The sequence below is a fragment of the Oreochromis niloticus genome, linkage group LG7 (assembly GCF_001858045.2).
Source record: "Oreochromis niloticus isolate F11D_XX linkage group LG7, O_niloticus_UMD_NMBU, whole genome shotgun sequence".
Lineage (NCBI taxonomy): Eukaryota > Metazoa > Chordata > Actinopteri > Cichliformes > Cichlidae > Oreochromis > Oreochromis niloticus.
In genome coordinates, this window is record NC_031972.2 from 12,353,651 (window position 1) to 12,372,475 (window position 18,825).

The window sequence follows — 18,825 nt, forward strand, 5'->3', positions numbered from 1 at the left end:
ATAAAGCCTACCAAGCGCTATGATATTCCAGTGGAGGTAGTAGGTCTATGTAGTTGGTCCAGATGCATTGCTGGATTCCTAAGGAAATTTTACATCAAGAAGGACCGTTAGCTACAAAACACAAAACAAAACAAACTGCTTTCTGGATGCTGATGGCTAGCAAAGTAACTTAGCAATGCTAGTTTAGCTAACACTGCAACCCGTACACCAGGCTATACAATAAACTCACCAAGTGCTTTGGTGATTGTGGAGACTGCAGCCACTAAAATTGCACTACTGCTGAAAGACCGCCAAAATGGCTCTTCTGATGTTTTCAGTTAAATCGCCAGATATGCTCGTGGGAAATAACTGAAGCAACATATGGCGGTTAGAAGTAACCGTTAGGGGACCACAGTCACATGTCCTCGCCACTACAGGCACACTTTAGAGCAGGTTTTCATAAAGCGTTTATTTTGGTATTTCCTCTGACCAGCAGAATAGATGTGCATATTAGCTAAACATTTAGACTTAACATTTAGATTTAAATATAAAAAGTTACAAATATTGTTGTAAATGTTGTAAAAATTGACTCAAAAAAACATGTTTTTATAAGGTTTGGAGCTATAAGCTGTAAACATAGAAAAATGCTGAAGTTAATTTTAGTATATAACCCCATGCATTTGAAACCATGTTTGATTTATTAAATTGCTTGATTCACAATGAAAATACTCATCTTTCTGATGATCATGTATTCAACTATTATTTTCAGCAATGAACCTTTTATTCTATATATTAGACCACACAGACACTTTTTTCCACCCTTTTCAGACAAGTAAATGGAGAAGGTTTTAATTATCTGTAAACCTTTAATAATTTATTAAATAAACAACTTCCAGGGGAGGACTTTAAGAACAGTCCGCCCACAAAAATGAGGAATGTCGGGAAATTTGGCTTAATCTTTATCTCTTTAACCTTATTTATGTAGAACTGAGAAGCAATTTATCCAACATCCAGGAAGTTTCATTTCCCTGTGTAAGAGTTCCAAGGAAACCTGGAATTATGCCAGGCAGAAAGCCAGCAGGTACAAACAAGTACATTAAGGGCGTGTTCTTGTTCTTCTTGTCTGCAAAAACAGACATTTAAGACACCGTTGAATTAAAGGAAGCCAAAAAGGAAAGAGAGAGAGAAGCAAACATGGCTTTAACACAGTTGTTGTTACCTCTGTTTTTTTTCTGCTGTATTTCTGCTGCGAACACTTCAGGTAAGTTTGAAAACACTGTGATGTCTTGAATTGGTTGGTCTCTACTCATAAAATCCAAATAAATTACTTGTTGTTATCTGTGTTAGAACAAATACAAGCCTAATTCAAAAAAATGTTTTAGTCAATGCAATAATTTTCAATAGAAATCATGACATAACCTAAAAAAGTGTACTATTTCAAGAAAAATGTTACATTTTAAAATGGACAAAACGGTTCTGTGGTGAGACAATTTACCATTTCAAAATCTTTTTAAAAAAAACAAAATACTGCATCCTCCAGACAAGAGTTATATTTTTATATTTTCTAATGATTTTTTAAAAGATTTCATTTAAACGTTTTTGTTTAATGTCAGTTAGTGTCGAGAGGGGGATTAATTTTGTTTTAGGCTTGTTATCAGCTCTCAGTTCAAAAGCCTGCAAGTATAGTCTTGCACTGATGGCTATGGCACTGGCAGCTTGCACATCTGGAAGGGAACATTAGTGTTGAAAGGTATACACAAGTTTTAGATCAGATTATATTCACCATATGTTCAGAAATTCAAACTTTGATATGCATTTCCTTTTAAAATATATTTGAGATAATGTTCTTGGGTCTGTCACATTTGTGCACACGTAAAGGTCAGACTGAGTTGTTGTGACCAAACCGCAGCATCCGAAGACTAGCCTCATCAATGTTATTTTGGGTGGATGGATGGATGGATGGATGGATGGATGGATAAGCTTTATTTATTGGTTGCAGTTGCCTGCAACTGAGATGACAGACTTTTAATTGGCAAACCATCCCAGTTGCTGAGTTTTGTGCAAGTTTTAGGGCAAAACTAGACAAGAGAAGATGTGACTTTGGATGTGTTTTAGTTCTTTTGTTTGAAAAGGAAAGTCAACGGACAAACAGATTTAAAACTGCGTCTGTTTCTGACCTTTAAACTCTGAGAAAATGTTACCATTATAGTTTTATACCCAGCTAACAACCTTTCATTTCTGTTTTTTAGAATACACTGACAAGTCTATTTTGTTTTTAAAACAGGAGCATCTGGAGCATCTCCAGCAGTTTTTAACGTTGATGATAATGATAATTCACCAAATAATTCATCAAATAAAACATCTTTCGGACTTTCAGAAGAGGCACTGAAGTTTCTAAATGGCACTGTGTCCACCATCCTTTTACCTTTCTTCTACACGCTGGTCTGTTTCATTAGTGTGCCAATTAACATCTGTGCCGTGATTGTCTTTGCCCGGGGGATCCGTCCCAAGAAGCCAGCTGCAATCTATATGGTGAACCTGGCCTTAGCCGATCTGCTCTTTGCACTGATGCTCCCCTTCAAGATCTCCTACCACTTTGAAGGCAACAACTGGAAATTTGGCCCTTCCATGTGCAGCGTGGTCACAGCTGCCTTTTACTGGAACATGTACTGTTCTGTTCTTCTCATAGCTTGCATCAGTGTGGACCGTCTGCTTGCTGTAGTTTACCCTATGGCCTCTCTTACTTGGAGGAGCCCACAGGCTGCAATCATAGCCTGCATAATCATGTGGATGTTATCCTTCGCTGGCTCAGTTCCCCTTTTTACCATCAGCCAGACTTTTAACGTCAGTGAGTTGAACATCATCACCTGCCATGATGTCCACTCCACAGATAAGATCATCTGGTTAAAGAAGTACTTCCTCACCATCTGCTGTGTCCTCTTCTTCCTACCTCTGCTCATCACAGTGGTGTCCTACGCTCAGATAATCTGGTCATTGAGCAGAGTCCAACATGATGTTCCAGGAACATCACAGAGGAGAAGAAGAGCAGTGGTGATGACTTTGACTGTGCTTGTGATATTTTTGCTGTGTTTCATGCCTACAAACTGTCTGCTGCTTGCACACTACCTGCAGTTTAACACAGAGAAGAGCCAGGAGGCACCCGATAGGTCTTACGCACTCTATGTGGTGTTTCTGTGTTTGGGAAGTCTGAACTGCCTCCTGGATCCCCTGCTCTACTACTTTGGATCCTCCCAGTGCCAGAAACGACTATCTAACTTGGTCAAGTGTAAGAGCATTACACAGAGCAGAGATATCACTCAGTCATCAGATTCTTCTAGGAGATTCTGGAGGTCTGGAATAAACACCTCAGTTACCAGAGCGAGCTCTTTTCAATCAAGCCTCAGAAGCCAAAAGAAGAAATTACTACTCCTCTGAGCTGATATTTTAAATGACTCTTAGCGGTTAAAATTATGAAATAACATCGGTGATTTGTCATGAAATTTAAGTAGCTATAAACATGAGCACGTAGCTAGCAGGAGGGTTTAGAATTCTGGGCATATCTTTTTTCATGATCAGAATGAACTGAATACTTTCCACGGCCATCTCAACAGAAACAGCTTTAAATCTTTGTTTCATAGACACACATGATCAGTCACAGATGCCAAAAGGGACACTGACACCAATCCTCAATAGGAGAACTCATGATGGTTCAGGAGCAGTCAGTCTTACTCAGGTGAGATGTGTTTTTATGTCTTCAATAAATTCTAATTGTATCTTTTAAGATGTGAATATTTATTTTTAATTTTCTAGACCAGTTAGTGCAGATTAAGTAAAAAACCTCTGGCATATGTTAAAAACAGATCCAAATCTAGGATATATAATAAAAGATTTTTCCACTGCATACAAAAATAAGCCTCAACCATCTTACCTCATAGTTTCATTTGCTAATTTAGATCTGAATTATATTTATCATTATATCTACATTTAAACATATATTTTCCTTTCTTGTTTTTTCTCTGTGGCAAATGTATGCCAGTGCTGTGGGGAAGTGGGGGTAATGATGAATAAGGTAAATCAACAGTGTTGAGCTGGGGTAGGGATTAAAATGTATGTACGTACTTCTTCTTTTTCCATTTTGGACTTGTATGGATATTGTTTTATATCACTAAGTTTTTCTTTTGTTTGAGTACAAATGTGCATATATGTGTACACATATGTATGTGCAGGTATCTGTGTAACTGTATGCATATATATATATTGGTTTGTTTCTTTTATATGTTCGAAATAAAGGGTTATCATCATCAAATGCAGTAATATTAAAGTGTCACCAATCAAGTTTAGAATCAGATAAATATGTGGGATCTATACCATTCATAATAAACCGTTTCTAATCAGAGGTTTCTTGTTTTGTTTTGTCACCACATGTGGGGTTACCTGCTGTGGTGACCCGTTTTAATCAGGAAGTAAAATATAACCGCGAAAGCAGATGTCAGAGCAATTCCTAATATCTCTATACTTCATTTTATGGATGATACTGTGTGGATGTAAACTCGCCTGTGCACATGACATCACCAAGCCTGGTAATGAAAAAAACTGTAGCAGTCTGCTTCCTAATTGTGGGATCGCTGGGATTCATCATCCCCACTGTTGTGTGCATCATACGCTATCTCTCTTCACACACAGGATTTTCCAGTTTAGAACAATCATGCTTGCTAAAGACTTCCTGGAATGCTCCTTAGAGTGCATGTTGAATTTAGGTTGTATGTTTGTTTATTTAGAGTATTGTTTTTCACTAGATTAACAGTGTTCCAAAGAAACCTGGGACCAGGCCTGAAACAGCAGGTACTAACAGGTAGGTTTAGGGTGTGTTCTTCAAGGCTGGAACTGTTAACAGACATTTCAGACACTGTTGGCTTTAAGGAAGCCAAAAAAGAAAATATAAAATTGATATATAAATAAAATTTAATTTAATTTAATTGTCATCAAACACAACATGACTTTTCTTTTCTTCCAAATTTTTCTCATTTTAAACATTTGATAGCTGTTCAATGTGAATAAACTATGGGTTTATGAGATTTGCAAAATGACATAATTCTAATGTTATTTACATTTTATAGTGGGTCATAATTTTTATATTTTCCTTTTAGAATTGTGGATATATATTTTAACAGTTATTTTTAATCTAGTGTTGTGGTTTCAGTTCCCTGTGGATGATTTTTAGCATTACGATCAATGTTTCAGGCTAAAATGTGTCAGAGAGAAATGAAAAGACACCCCAGTGTTGTGCCTCAAAATAACCCATCTGGCTCAGTCAACAGTACCAAACCCAGTGATACTAATTTATCAATGACAAGATGAGATAAAAGATAGCCTTCATTAGCCCAAGACATGGCGAAGTTGTTACAACAGCAAAGTAGACAGAAATAAATTGATGCAACTTACCTAACAACAATAATATATTGCAAAAATAGAAGAAAATATACAGTATACGGGGTAGAAGATATATAATTTAAATATATGTACATAAACATTAAATGTGTTTTTGTGTATATGATACAATGATATGGTTTACTAGTAGCAGTAAAACAGACTGTGTCACAGTGCAGTGGTTGGCTGTTATTAGCAGCAGGTATTGTGTACTGCACACTAAGATATGTACAGACCACAGTGTGTGCATGTGTGGCATGTTTTCACATCTGTACATTCACTGCTCGGTGCAGCAGCCTGTCACTGAAGGAGCTGCTCAGTGTTGTCCGGGTGATCTGTCTGGGGATGGGAGGTGTTCTCCAGCAGGGATGACAGTTTGACCACCATTCCCCTATAACTGGCTACCTCCACTGGGTCAAGAGGGTGTGTCCAGTCAAGTCATGTGAACACCTAGGTTCAGTGGTGTAGGTGGAAGATGTTTGTGCCTGCAAAAGTCCACCACTAGCTCTTTGGATTTCCCATTGCTGATCTGGAGGCAGTTCCACTGGCACCAGTTGACAAAGCTTTCGATCAGTTCCTTGTACTCCCTTCTCTCCCCTCTGACGATTAATTCAATTCAATTCAATTCAATTCAATTTTATTTATATAGCGCCAAATCACAACAAAAGTCGCCTCAAGGCGCTTTATATTGTACAGTAGATAGCACAATAATAAATACAGAGAAAAACCCAACAATCATATGACCCCCTATGAGCAAGCACTTTGGCGACAGTGGGAAGGAAAAACTCCCTTTTAACAGGAAGAAACCTCCGGCAGAACCAGGCTCAGGGAGGGGCGGCCATCTGCTGCGACCGGTTGGGGTGAAAGAAGGAAAACAGGATGAAAGACATGCTGTGGAAGAGAGACAGAGATTAATAACAGATATGATTCGATGCAGAGAGGTCTATTAACACATAGTGAGTGAGAAAGGTGACTGGAAGGGAAAAACTCAATGCATCATGGGAATCCCCGGCAGCCTACGTCTATTGCAGCATAACTAAGGGAGGACTCAGGGTCACCTGGTCCAGCCCTAACTATATGCTTTAGCAAAAAGGAAAGTTTTAAGCCAACAACTGCTGAGTCATCAAAGAACTTTTGAAGGAAGTGGCTATCAGAGGTCTTGTGGCGTATATCGTGAATAGAAATGGAGCCAGGTCTGTTCCCTGTGGAGTGCCTGCTGCAGACTACTCTACTACTCTATTAGACACGCAGTCAGGATCCTTACATACTGAGGGCGGTTGGTAAGGTAAGTCCAGGATCCATGTGGTGAGGTGCACTCCAGCTTGTCTTTCAAATTTATGTCTACGATAGGGTTGAAAGCACTAGAAAAAAAACCCAAAACATAATTTCGAGCTCTCAAAATGTAAAAAAAAATGTTTGAGAATCTCAGAGAATTTTTCAAATATTTATCTGATAGTGCAGCATCAGATACACTAAAGGCTAGCCTCTCCACTGTGCGACTTTGTGCAGTCGATTGGACTTGTAAACGCTCAGGAAGTCCTAAAAGTGAATACTGTCTCCTTCTTGCAGCCTATTCCAGCTGCCAAGGTAAGGTAAACCCTGGGCAAGTCACCATTCTGTTCTAGGGCAACCATTTTAAGTGTTTATAAAACAAGACATAGAAATAAAAAAGAAACACAAAGGGACACTAACACCAACCCAAAAACTCATACTGGTTCAGGAGCAGTCTTGCCCAGGTTATAAGCTTTACTTCTGTTTTCAGTAAATTCTACTTTTATCTTTTATGATGTGAATATTTCTTCCTAGTTATCTAGACCAGTTGGTGCAGTAACAGTAACAGAAGCTTTTTGTTTTTTCTCACAGGTCTATTATGCTGCATGTGTCAATTTTCCTTCAGAATGCATGTTGAATTAATCGTCTGTTTGTTTATTTAGAATATTGTTTTTCACTGTTCCAAAAAAACCTGGAAACAGGCCATCCAGGAAGATATTACTAAATCAGCAGGTACAACAGGTAGGTTTAGGGTCTGTTTTCTCAAGGTTGTTAACAGACATTTCACACACTGTTGGTTTTAAGGAGAACAAGAAGGAACAGTTTAAGGGAAGGGTTTACAGATTTAAGCACAGAAAAGTCAAACTGAGTTGTTTTGGATAGTGAAGCATCAAATAAACAGAAGGCTAGCCTCGTCACAATTCACTTGTTGAGTTTTGTATGATTAGATGGACAAAATAAAATAGGAAAAACTGTAGGTTTGGACTTTTTCAAATTCCTTCTAGCTCTCATATAAACTATTATCTGCAGTTTATTTGTTATGATTTTGAGAATACACTGTTAAAAAAAATCTGCAGCTCTGCTGAGAATCCATGAGTACCAGGTCATTTGAAATGCTGCGCTCAATGTCCAAACTAAGTTACCTTCTTTTCTGTTTAAACTGTTGAAAAAAATGAACTGTAACATTAAATAAATATGACTTCTTAACTCACATACGAAAGGGATATGAATGAGCACACTGACACGCAGCTGTCGCACTCTTGAACCCTAATGCAATTACAACCAGTCAACACAGAATCAACCAAGGCAAAAGTGTTACTACTCATTTCTTTTTGCATTCCCACTGCGTATTCCCTACAGTAACACGGTCAAAACAACAATTAAAACAACAATGAAGTTATGTTATGAGACAAATTTCTCATCTACCACACATACCAACTTTTTACCATTTACAATAAAGACAGCATGAACTGTGTACTAACAATTTAGGGGCTGTAATTTATTAATATAGTTGTATTAAATTAACTTATACAAGGTTCAGTTATCTTTGCACACAAAAAAGCAGGTCGAAATGTCAACAAAAGAGCCACTTTTTACTTTCTTACTTTGAGTACATTTCATAGATTGTACATTTCCACTTTTACTTCAGTAAAGAAGTTGAATCAGTACTTAGACTTTTATCAGAGTACATTTTAACATAAGTATTTATAAGTACATAAGTATTTAGACCTCAGAATGTCTGTACTTTTTCACTTTTAGAACTTAGAAATACAAACAAACAGGGACACCAGAAGTCAGAAGTATCTTCCCTACTTATATTTTGATGGTATGCATATTTATATACAGTTATCTAGCTCAGTTAGTGCAGTTCCAGGTTACCCACTGACCCTAAAGACAGAGCTGGCCCAGTTCATGCCTCCCCCAAATGACAGATGCTTTTGGTTGCTGCATGTGAAGTGAAGTGAAAACCTTTGCACTTGAGGATGTTAATACTGTAGTAGAGCCAAATGTAGAACATATAAACAAAATGTGCGCTTTCTGTGTAAAAACATACTAGTTTGTAAGTAAAGCTTTAGACATTACATTCATTTGAAAACATTTATTTGTTTCCGGGGTTTAACCAAGGAAGGACTGAGAAGCAGTGACACATCTTTGCTGATAAGTTTTTGTATATTGTCCTCTGCTGGCAACCTTGCATTACAGTTTTTTTCAGTCGCTAACAAGCGTTTGTCCAAACAGTTGTCACATTTGCAAAACTCTAAACACAATTAGCACAGCATCGGTCTGTTGTGGCCATACCATTCACACATTTCATGTCGTGTTCACCCAATATGCAGTCAGTGAACACATTTCCACAATGCTTACATTTTCTTAACAGACAAGCTATACCTCCCAACAAAATTATGGACTGTTTTTGTAGTATTTACGAATGTTAACACACAACATCCCACAATAGCAAAAACAATATTCCAAACCTTAGATACAGTATAAAAACCTCTGCTTCTGCAATGATATCAGTACAAAAACAATATCAATATCAAAAATATATCTCAGCTGATAATAAACAAACAATTGAATAATTGACACACAGCTGATTTATGTTGGGTAAATTGGGCCAACCACAGCTTATTCCATTCTGGCTTAGACTCAGTGGGGTTTATAAGGCAAGACTTTGAGGAGTGATGTTTTTGGAAACAAAAAAAAGACAAACACTGCAATGTCTGGTCGAGGAAGAGTAAGAGCAAGGGGCCCAGGGAGAAGAGCAGGCCCAAGGAGAGGGCAAGGTAGAGGTGTAAGAATGCGTGGTGGTGGCATTCCAAGGGCTGCAAGAACAGTAGTCAGTGATGAAATTCGTGCCACTATCATTGACCATGTAATCAACCATGGTCTTTCACTAAGAGAGGCTGGTGAAAGAGTGCAGCCCAATTTGAGGCGGTCAACGGTTGCCTCCATTATACGCATCTTTCAACAAACCAACAGGTAAGTATTGCATTTTACATGGATTGTTTCTATTCTCACTTGACATGTCAACGTCTTCCACCCTCTGGGGGAAGAGGAAAGCTCCTCAGTAATGATCAAGAGCTTGCCATTGTAGAAATGGTTGCTGCAAATAATGCAATAAAACTGCGTGAAATTCAAACTAGAATTGTGGCGGACCATGAGATATTTGACAATATCGATAGAATCAGCCTCACAACCATTACGCGGACATTGTCCAAACACAGAGTGCGGATGAAGCAGCTCTACACTGTTCCCTTTGAGAGGAACAGTGAAAGGGTCAAGGAGCTACGACGACAATATGTCCAGGTATAGTGTATATTCAATCCAATGTCCAGTTCTATAAGCTTTGCACTTTGCAAGTAGGTAACCTACACAATACTAGGTTACAGTACAGTATGGTATACAGTAATAACATGACTTACATAAACTTTGTTTCAGAGAGTTATGGAATTGGAGGCCAACCAGGCCCCTCATGAATTCATATACATCGATGAGGCAGGATTCAATCTGGCCAAAAGGCGTCGACGTGGACGAAATGTAATTGGAAAAAGGGCCACAGTTGATGTGCCAGGACAGAGAGGGGCAAACATTACCATGTGTGCAGCAATTGCAAATGCAGGATTACTCCTTCACAGATGTCAGGTTGGACCCTATAATACAGAGCGCTTGCTTGCCTTTCTCAATGATCTCCACCAGCGCCTGGTTCCAGAGCAGGGTCAGGAGGGTGAAAACATGAGGACCTTTGTAATTACCTGGGACAATGTGGCTTTCCATCACTCGCAAGCAATAACAACATGGTTTAAAGTCCACCCAAGACTGGTAAGTCTCTTCCTTCCACCCTATTCACCTTTCCTCAACCCCATAGAGGAGTTCTTTTCTGCATGGAGGTGGAAGGTTTATGACCATCAGCCACATGACCAGATGTCCCTCCTTGAAGCAATGGATGCTGGCTCCAGGGACATCACAGTTGACGATTGCCAAGGGTGGATCCGACATACCAGGCGGTTTTATCCCAGGTGCATCGACTTGGATAACATCAGATGGGATGTTGATGAAAACATGTGGCCTAACCCTGAAGATCGCAGAGATTAGATGCAAATTTTTTGCCTTTTTTTAGCCCCCTCCCCCCTTTTTATCTTGGCTTTTTGCTGTTGTTTTTTTGTTCAGAATGCTCTTGTGTGTTTCATGGATATTTTGTTCACTGTAAGCAATACTGTAAAACTTTCTCTGTCCTATCATACCGTGTTTCTACTGTACCTCCTGTAGTGAACAGTAAAGAAACAAAAACTTGTTTGCTTTTTACTGGAATGCTTTTGAATGTGAACATTACTGTACATGTGGACATACAGTTACCAACCAAGACATTTCTGGTGTCAAAATGGTGGATTGCATGTTTCGCATGCAAATACCTGTAAAACTGAAACATAAAAGTCTATGCAGTTTTTGTAATGTCAATAATAGCCAGTATTTTGAAACCTGGTGTACTTTGATTGACTGCATGTACCTTGTGAAGTGAAAACAAGTGTTATTCTTTGACAGACTAATTTCATTTTGAGTCAGATTTATAGTGTTTTTGTACAGTTAGTGTGTGCAGAGAAAGATGTGTTCTATTTTGAAATGAAGAGTTAGTATATATTTAACAAAATGTATTTTTGAGAAGAAAATTATCCATTTGGCCAATTGTGTTTTGTAGGTGTGAGTCTGTGTTAAGAGTTTAGAAAAAGTATCTGAAGTATGGGTAGGCGCTTGTTAGCGATTGAAAAAAACTGTAATATTGAAGCTGTGTTTATTCACGAGATTAATTACATTTTAAGAATAATGTCATATTTCTCTGCTGTCATCCATGGCTCATCATCCTTTTTTTCTTTTTCTTGTCTTTTATTTTGGCTTTGGAGGTAGTAAAAGGAAGGTGAATGGGAAGGGTTTTATTTGGAAATCTCCTCCCTAAAATTCAAGATTCTTTATTTGTCACATGCATAGTTATACGAGTACAACACGCAGTGAAATGTATCCTGACACACTCCTCGACTGTGCATGACTGTGTTGACAGTCTGGATTCTTTACTGTTATCATTAATATGAAAAATATAGGTACTGAGAGGTTTTTGGTCTGGATCATCAGTGTTCAGATTCTCTCTCAGATCTACAAGGCTTCTAAGAAATGGCGAAGATTCAGGCAAGAGGAACCAGTTTCACTATCCGGATCAGTGCAGGAATCAGCCACCAGCTGCAAGGCTTCCTCAACTTTAAACAGGAGCAAGGAGATGACATGATTGCAAACAGGTGAACTTTCTTCCTCCAGGTGTACAAAATTAAAGGGCAGAAACTCAGGGGAAGACCTTGCATTCAAACAAAAAACAAAACAAAAAAATGCAGTTAACTTGCTCGCAAACAAACACACTCACACAGACAGGAGAGAGAGAGAGAGCAACAAAGAAGAGAGACAAATGGAAAGGACAAGTCAGCACAGGAGGATTTGGAAACCATAAGAGATTTTAATTATTTCAACAACAGTCACTTCATTTCCCCTTAATGGTATTGCCTAAAGTCACCTGCCAGGAAACTTACCTGTGCAGGCCCCCAGTGAGCAGTAGTAGTAAATTGTGAGGCTGTGTCGGCAGGGCAAACGCATATTTATCACATTTTTCACATTTTGTGAAAATGGGATTAGATCATCTGTCCTTTCTTTCATAAACTAAAATATGCCAAAGTCAATGCTTACATGCTTATTTATTTAATTTAACTTCATTTAATTTAAGAAGTGAGATCACAAATAAACATTTATTAAAAAATAAACATGAATAAATGATAAATAAACTAAAGATGGTAATGCCGAATTTACTGAGACTGAAACTAAGAGTTTCACGTTAGTTTGAATAAAATAAAAGCACAATTTCTTTGCCACTTACAGCAGAATAAGATACATATGTGAGTGTGTCAAATGTTCTTCAGTATGTGTTCTTCATGTATCTGGCTACCGACAATTTTTTTTCCACTGAGTTAATGGAGCTCCGGAGAAATTTGAATCAGATCACATGGCAGATATGACTCAAGCAGCAGGTACAAACAGGTTGCTTTAAGGTGTGTTCTTTAAAGCTGGCAATTTAAGGATACCAAAAACTTTAAGGCAGCCAAAGAGTCTCCCCGCAACAGAGCTACAGACATGGCTTTACCACATTTCTTGTTGTTCCTTCTCATTAATTTCTGCTGCATTTCTGCCTCAAATACCTCAGGTAAGTTTGAAAACACTGTTTTGTCTTGAACTGTTCAGTCTCTGCCCTCTACTCGTATACAGAGGGAATATTAATATATTAATAAGATTTTGTTACCTGTTGTTATTAATATTTTAAGCTCAGTATCCTACACAGAGTCAGTATTTTTTATTTATTTATTTATTTCCTATGTTCCTTGTTTGTTTTCTGTGTATGTCAGAATATCCCTCAGTTCCGTGTCGCGTCGTCCCTCATGCTGTGTGATCCCTTGTGTGCCTCTCTATGGAGTTTAGTTTATATTTTTCCCAGTCCAGTTTAGTTCTGTACCATTTCCCTAAGTTAGCAGGTAAAGCTGCATTTTCTGAGTTCATTCCCATGCATGGTGAGTCCTGCCTTTTGGGTCCAATCTCCTCCCTGCACACACAATTTATGTTTCTATCCCCCCTAAACTAAACATGGTCCACAGCTGCAGATCCGTGGAAGAAAAAACTCTTAACAAAAAGTGAGTCACTTAATAAGGCTGGCGAAACATACAAAACAAAAGGGAGGAAGACACTAAGACAAAACTAACAAGAACCAAACGGGGAAGAGCTCAAATACTAAATGCTAAGGACATAGAACACGAAACTGTGACATAACAAAACCCAAATCTCCAAAAGTTTATTCTGTTCATTTGGACGTTTGGTCATGAGAATTTGCATATATTATGATGAAGGAACTAACCTCCCAGCCCATTGTTCATTCAGTGGTGCTAGTTTCAGTCATTATGCCAATGTACTGTTTGCATAATGACTGAAACCTGCAGTCAGCTGAGACTGAAGAAGTCACTTTGATGAGTGACGAAACGTTTCTCCCACTGAAAACGCTACGTCCAGATGAACAGAATAAACTTTTAGAGATTTACTTACCTGGATGATTGAGAATCCATCAAAACAAAACCTGAACACGGGAACCTGGACCGTGATGTGAGAAGACCAGACAATGTGACAATGAACAAAGGGAAATTCACACAATAAATACATAGAGAGGTGAGGAGGGAAGAGCCAGCACTGGGGGTCTCTCCAAACTGAGGAGATGGAGAGGGTGAGAGAGTGGAGGACACATGGGGGCGAGAGCCAAGACGGGCAGAGGAAAACGCACGGCTGGGGAGAACGCGCATGGACATGGAATGAAACACAAGGAGGGGAACATCGGAACAGAAAAGGGAGATGAGACATAGAGGGAGACAAATACATGACTGCGGAAACATTCACAGAGGACATGACAGATTCTCACAGGAGACACAGGATGAAACAGCAACAAAAAAACATCAAATACAAATAATCTCAGAAAAATAAAAGAGAACTAAACTAAAGACTAAACTGTATAAACATCATTCTAATACAAAGAAAGAACCAAATACAGAATAAACTCAAAATGCTGGGTTGATGACACAACCCCCTGACATAAATAATGCCACATTTGTAAGGAAAATGCATTTTTAGGTTGAGCAACAGAGTTGAGTATGTGGGTTGTACTCATGCTGATGGTTGAGCAATGTACTGTTGGTTGAGCAACAGAGTTGAGTATGTGGGTTGTACTCATGCTGATGGTGAACAGCATTTGCTGCTCTTGTTTAATGTCATTTGTTGAACTGGATGACCGAAGTAACAACACACACTGGCAGTTAAACAGCTTATACTTTTAACAATCCAGGACCTCAGTATGGAGTAATCATACATAGCCACAACAGCTTGGTTGGGGTCAGTGCACAAAAGGGAGGAATCTCAGGATGTACCGTGTGTTTTAAAATATTAACATGAAGGTAGTCTATTCTAGCAACAGGTTTATTTTTTAAGAATTCATTAATCCAACCTCCTGAGTTTCAGTTGCCTGTAGATCGTGTCTTATAATTATCATGAATGTCTAAGGCGAAAAAGTGTCAAAAAGTTATGGCTCATGTTACAAGCTACTGTGGCGCTTCAGAATAACAGCCAAGATACTAACTTTTCAGTAAAATGCCGTCATGGCACTGGATCATTTAACCTTTTGTTTCTGAGTTTTTAAATTTCAAGGTTTTTTTTTTTTATTTAAATATTCTGTTATGATTTGTTTAATATTTCCAGCACATTTGTTTTGTGCATTCTTGGTGTGTTTGCTATAGCTCTCAGTTTCTTTAGTTTAATTCCTCCTTGAGTGTTTCTTCCTTCTGTGCCCTGTCTTCTGTGTTTGGTTTATTCATGTTTCTGCTTCAGTTTACTTTTGTACTTTATATTTTTGCCTTTTTGCATTTACCCACCAAAAACCAAATGAACAGCTCATTTTCAGTTTTGCTCTGTCTCCACATGTATGCATTTAGTACCTCTCACAATCGCTACAGATCCTGTGACCATAACAAATTTCAAAGCTCCTCTTAACACCCCTGTTTCACTGTGTTTTATGTGATTAGTTGGGCAAAATAGAAAAGTGAAGATGTGACTTTGAACTTTTTAAAAATTTCTTTTACATCTGAAATAAACTACTGTCTGCAGTTGTTTTGTGTTGGTTTTGTGAGTACACTGTTAGTGGACTCATTTCAATGAACCTTCCATATCTATATCTTAGATCAAAGTGACAGTGTTTTCTCTCCTTTTAGGCACTCAAGAAAATAAAATAGGTATGTTAGAATGAAAGTCCTTCAGTTGTGAGTAGTTGTTAAATTTGCAACGTTTAAACTTTTGCTGCCATGATGCCAGATCTCTCTTGGAAATTAGATTTTTACCTGGAAAAATAAAGGATTAATACAAAAATAAAATAATAATAAATATTCAGATATTTACACCTGAAATCAGCCAGTAAATTATCTGCATTTCATTCCATTTCTTAAATCACATAGATTCATAATAACATTCTTACCTTCTGTTAATAGAGTTTTTATCAACTATATAAGCTACATAGTTGAAATATGTTAAAGTGACACATTTAAAAAAAAATCTCTCTCCCTTTTAGGCACTTCAAACAATACTACAGGAGTGGAAGGGGCATCTGGAGCAGGTTTTCGATATCATAAGACAGCAGCTGCTAAATCATCAAATGAAAGATTTTTAAGCGATGGACTTTCAGAAGAGGCACTGAAGTTTCTAACTGGCACTGTGTCCACCATCCTTTTACCTTGCTTCTACATGCTGGTCTGTTCCATCAGTGTGCCAATTAACATCTTTGCCATAATCGCCTTCACTCGTTGGATCCGTCCTAAGATGCCAGCTGCAATCTATATGCTGAACCTGGCCTTAGCCGATCTGCTCTTTGCACTGATGCTCCCCTTCAAGATCTCCTACCACTTTGAAGGCAACAATTGGAAATTTGGTCCATCCATGTGCAGTGTGGTCACTGCTGCCTTTTACTGGAACATGTATTGTTCTGTTCTTCTCATAGCTTGCATCAGTGTGGACCGTATGCTTGCTGTAGTTTATCCCATTGACTCTCTAGCTTGGAGGAGCTCACGGAACACAGTCATAGCCTGCATAACCATGTGGGTGTTATCCTTCGCTGGCTCTGTGCCTCTTGTTTCCTCTGACCAGACTTTTAACATCAGTGAGTTGAACATCACCACCTGCCATGATGTCCACTCCACAGATAAGATCATCTGGTTAAAGAAGTACTTCCTCACCATCTGCTGCATATTCTTCTTCCTACCTCTGCTCATCACAGTGGTGTCCTACACTCGAGCCATCTGCTCGCTGAGCAGAGACCAACATGATGTTCCAGAAACATCACACGGGAAAAGAAGAGCAGTGGTAATGACTTTCACTGTGCTGGTGATAGTTTTGCTGTGTTTCATGCCTACAAACTGTCTGCTGCTTGCACACTACCTGCAGCTTAACACAGAGAAGAGCCAGGGGGCACCTGATGGCTCTTACGCACTCTATCTGGTGTTTCTGTGTTTGGGAAGCCTGAACTGCCTCCTGGATCCCCTGCTCTACTACTTTGGATCCTCCCAGTTCCGGAAACAACTATCCAATATGCTGAAGCGTAAAAATGATAGTATCACTCATTCACCATCTTATTTATGAAGATTCAGCAAAAGAGAAATGCTGAAATCCAGTCATGCAGAAAAGTCCAGAATCAAGACATCAGTTACCAGAGCGGGCTCTTTCCAAGCAAGCCTCAGTGGCCAAAACAAGACAAGCCAAACAAGAAATTACTGGCCTGACTGACTGTCACATTTTCATTGACTCTGAACTGTTATTTTAAAGTTATAATATAATATCAGCAATTTGTCATAGTTTGCCAAAGCTGCTGACATAAGAGCACGTAGCTAACAGAAAGATTTAAAATTCTCTATTTTCATGATTAGAAGGAACTGAATACCTTCCACTTCTTTGTGAACCGGTCATGTCAACAGAAACAGCTTTAAATCTTGGGGTCATGGCTACACACAGTCAATGAGAGATCCTTTTAAGAAACAAGAAAGAAAACACCAGGAAAGAAAATATGCATTCACATAAACAATACACATTTCATAGGGCAAGAGGTGGGGTCCAACCTGGACAAGTTGCCAGTCTCTCGCAAAGCTAACATTATGAGAATTGCATATTAGAAAATAAAGACAACTTGTGGTTCAGGAGCTGTTGGTCTAAGGCAGTTTATTTTTTTTCTGTGTTTAATAAATTGTACTTTAATCTTTTATTATGTATATTTTTCTTTCTAGCTATCTAGAATTAGATGGACAGAAATATAATGTCCCAGAGGTATTCTGTTGGATTTCAGTCAGGCGAGCATGATGTCTAGTCAATGGTATCAGTTGCTTCATCCTCCAGGAACTGCCTGTATATTCTCACATTGTCTTGCATCACGAGAACCCTACACTGCACTGCTTGGTCAGAATCTACACTGTAATATAGCATCTGACAGGGTGAGGTTATCTAGCCTGTGAAGGTCTGTGCATCCCTCCATGGATATGCCTTCCCAGACCATCACTGACCCATTGCCAAATCTGTCATGCTGAAGGAATTACAGGCTTCTCCACGGCTTCTCTATAGGAACTTGCTCTCATCTGTGAAAAGCACAAGGTGCAATTGGTCGACCTGGTATTTCTGGTATTCTATGGCAAATGCCAATCTGGCTCCATGGCACCAGGCAGTGAGCACAGTGCCCACGAGAGGACATCGGGAGCTCAGGCCTGAGACCTTTCTGATTGTTTGGTCAGATACATTCACACCAGCGTCCTGCTGGAGGTCATTTTGTGCATTTTGGGCTGTTCATCTTTGCACGAACGAGATAATCTGGTTAAAAAATTGTGTCTTCTGTTTTTTTCCTTTTTATTAGGCAGAGTATCTGGGATACTCACTTTTTATTTGTATTGAAATACATGCAAAACCTTGTAGAATAAATATCTACACATTGGAGATATTTTTTTTAAGCTGTAAGTAAGCAGCAATGTCCATGTGCCTTTCTCTCCAGCAGGTAGCGCTACATTACAGTTAAGTAACTCTCTACACACACTCTGCATTGTCAAGCTGCAATTAAATCCAAATCCAAAACCTGAAGACATTGGAGACTAATTGGAGACCTTAAAGAATCACAATGGGAAGAACCAGTTGTTTATTGATGTTTATTGATGTGTTAAAAAATTAAAAACATGGATTATATCACTGCATCATATATATCTTCAATAATAAATCAACAAAAATATAATGATTATACTGTTTCGCTCTCTTGTTATTTCTCACACTGTCCTTTGTTGTGCTTTCCTATTAACTGTGGTTGTAGTGGTTGTATTTAATCCTGTGTCTGTTATTCTTATCTTAGAAAACAGAGTTTCATCCATATAGACATAATAGCACCAAACAGTTGCTGCAGGTTTGCAGGCAGCACATCCAAGATTCAAATCTTCCATTTCACCACATTCCAAAGGTGTTCTACTTGACTGAGATCTGGAAACTGTGGAGGCCATTTGTGTATAATGACCTAACTGT

At 38.6% G+C, this 18,825-nt stretch overlaps 2 protein-coding genes across 5 annotated transcripts; both read left to right on the plus strand.

Moving 5' to 3' along the window:
- Positions 1 to 1,117: 1,117 nt before the first annotated feature.
- Positions 1,118 to 18,547, plus strand: LOC100695510 (proteinase-activated receptor 1-like). Of its 4 annotated transcripts, none has more exons than XR_002062658.1 (3): positions 1,118 to 1,240; positions 2,264 to 3,712; positions 4,016 to 4,375. XR_002062658.1 is itself a non-coding variant. In XM_019360676.1 (3 exons), exons 1-3 carry the CDS (start codon positions 1,174 to 1,176, stop codon positions 16,918 to 16,920), a joined length of 1,110 nt encoding a protein of 369 aa, XP_019216221.1. In that variant the 5' UTR covers positions 1,118 to 1,173; the 3' UTR covers positions 16,921 to 18,547. The 4 variants fall into 4 exon arrangements, 3 of the variants coding, with proteins under 3 accessions (XP_019216221.1, XP_005459750.1, XP_005459752.1); XM_019360676.1 differs by lacking the exon at positions 4,016 to 4,375 and adding an exon at positions 16,453 to 18,547 and having other exon boundaries at positions 2,264 to 2,838; XM_005459693.2 differs by having other exon boundaries at positions 2,264 to 4,375.
- LOC109202744 (uncharacterized) lies at positions 6,519 to 11,473 on the plus strand. Its single transcript, XM_019360677.2, has 2 exons — positions 6,519 to 9,984; positions 10,117 to 11,473. Exons 1-2 carry the CDS (start codon positions 9,676 to 9,678, stop codon positions 10,768 to 10,770), a joined length of 963 nt encoding a protein of 320 aa, XP_019216222.1. The 5' UTR covers positions 6,519 to 9,675; the 3' UTR covers positions 10,771 to 11,473.
- Positions 18,548 to 18,825: the final 278 nt, after the last annotated feature.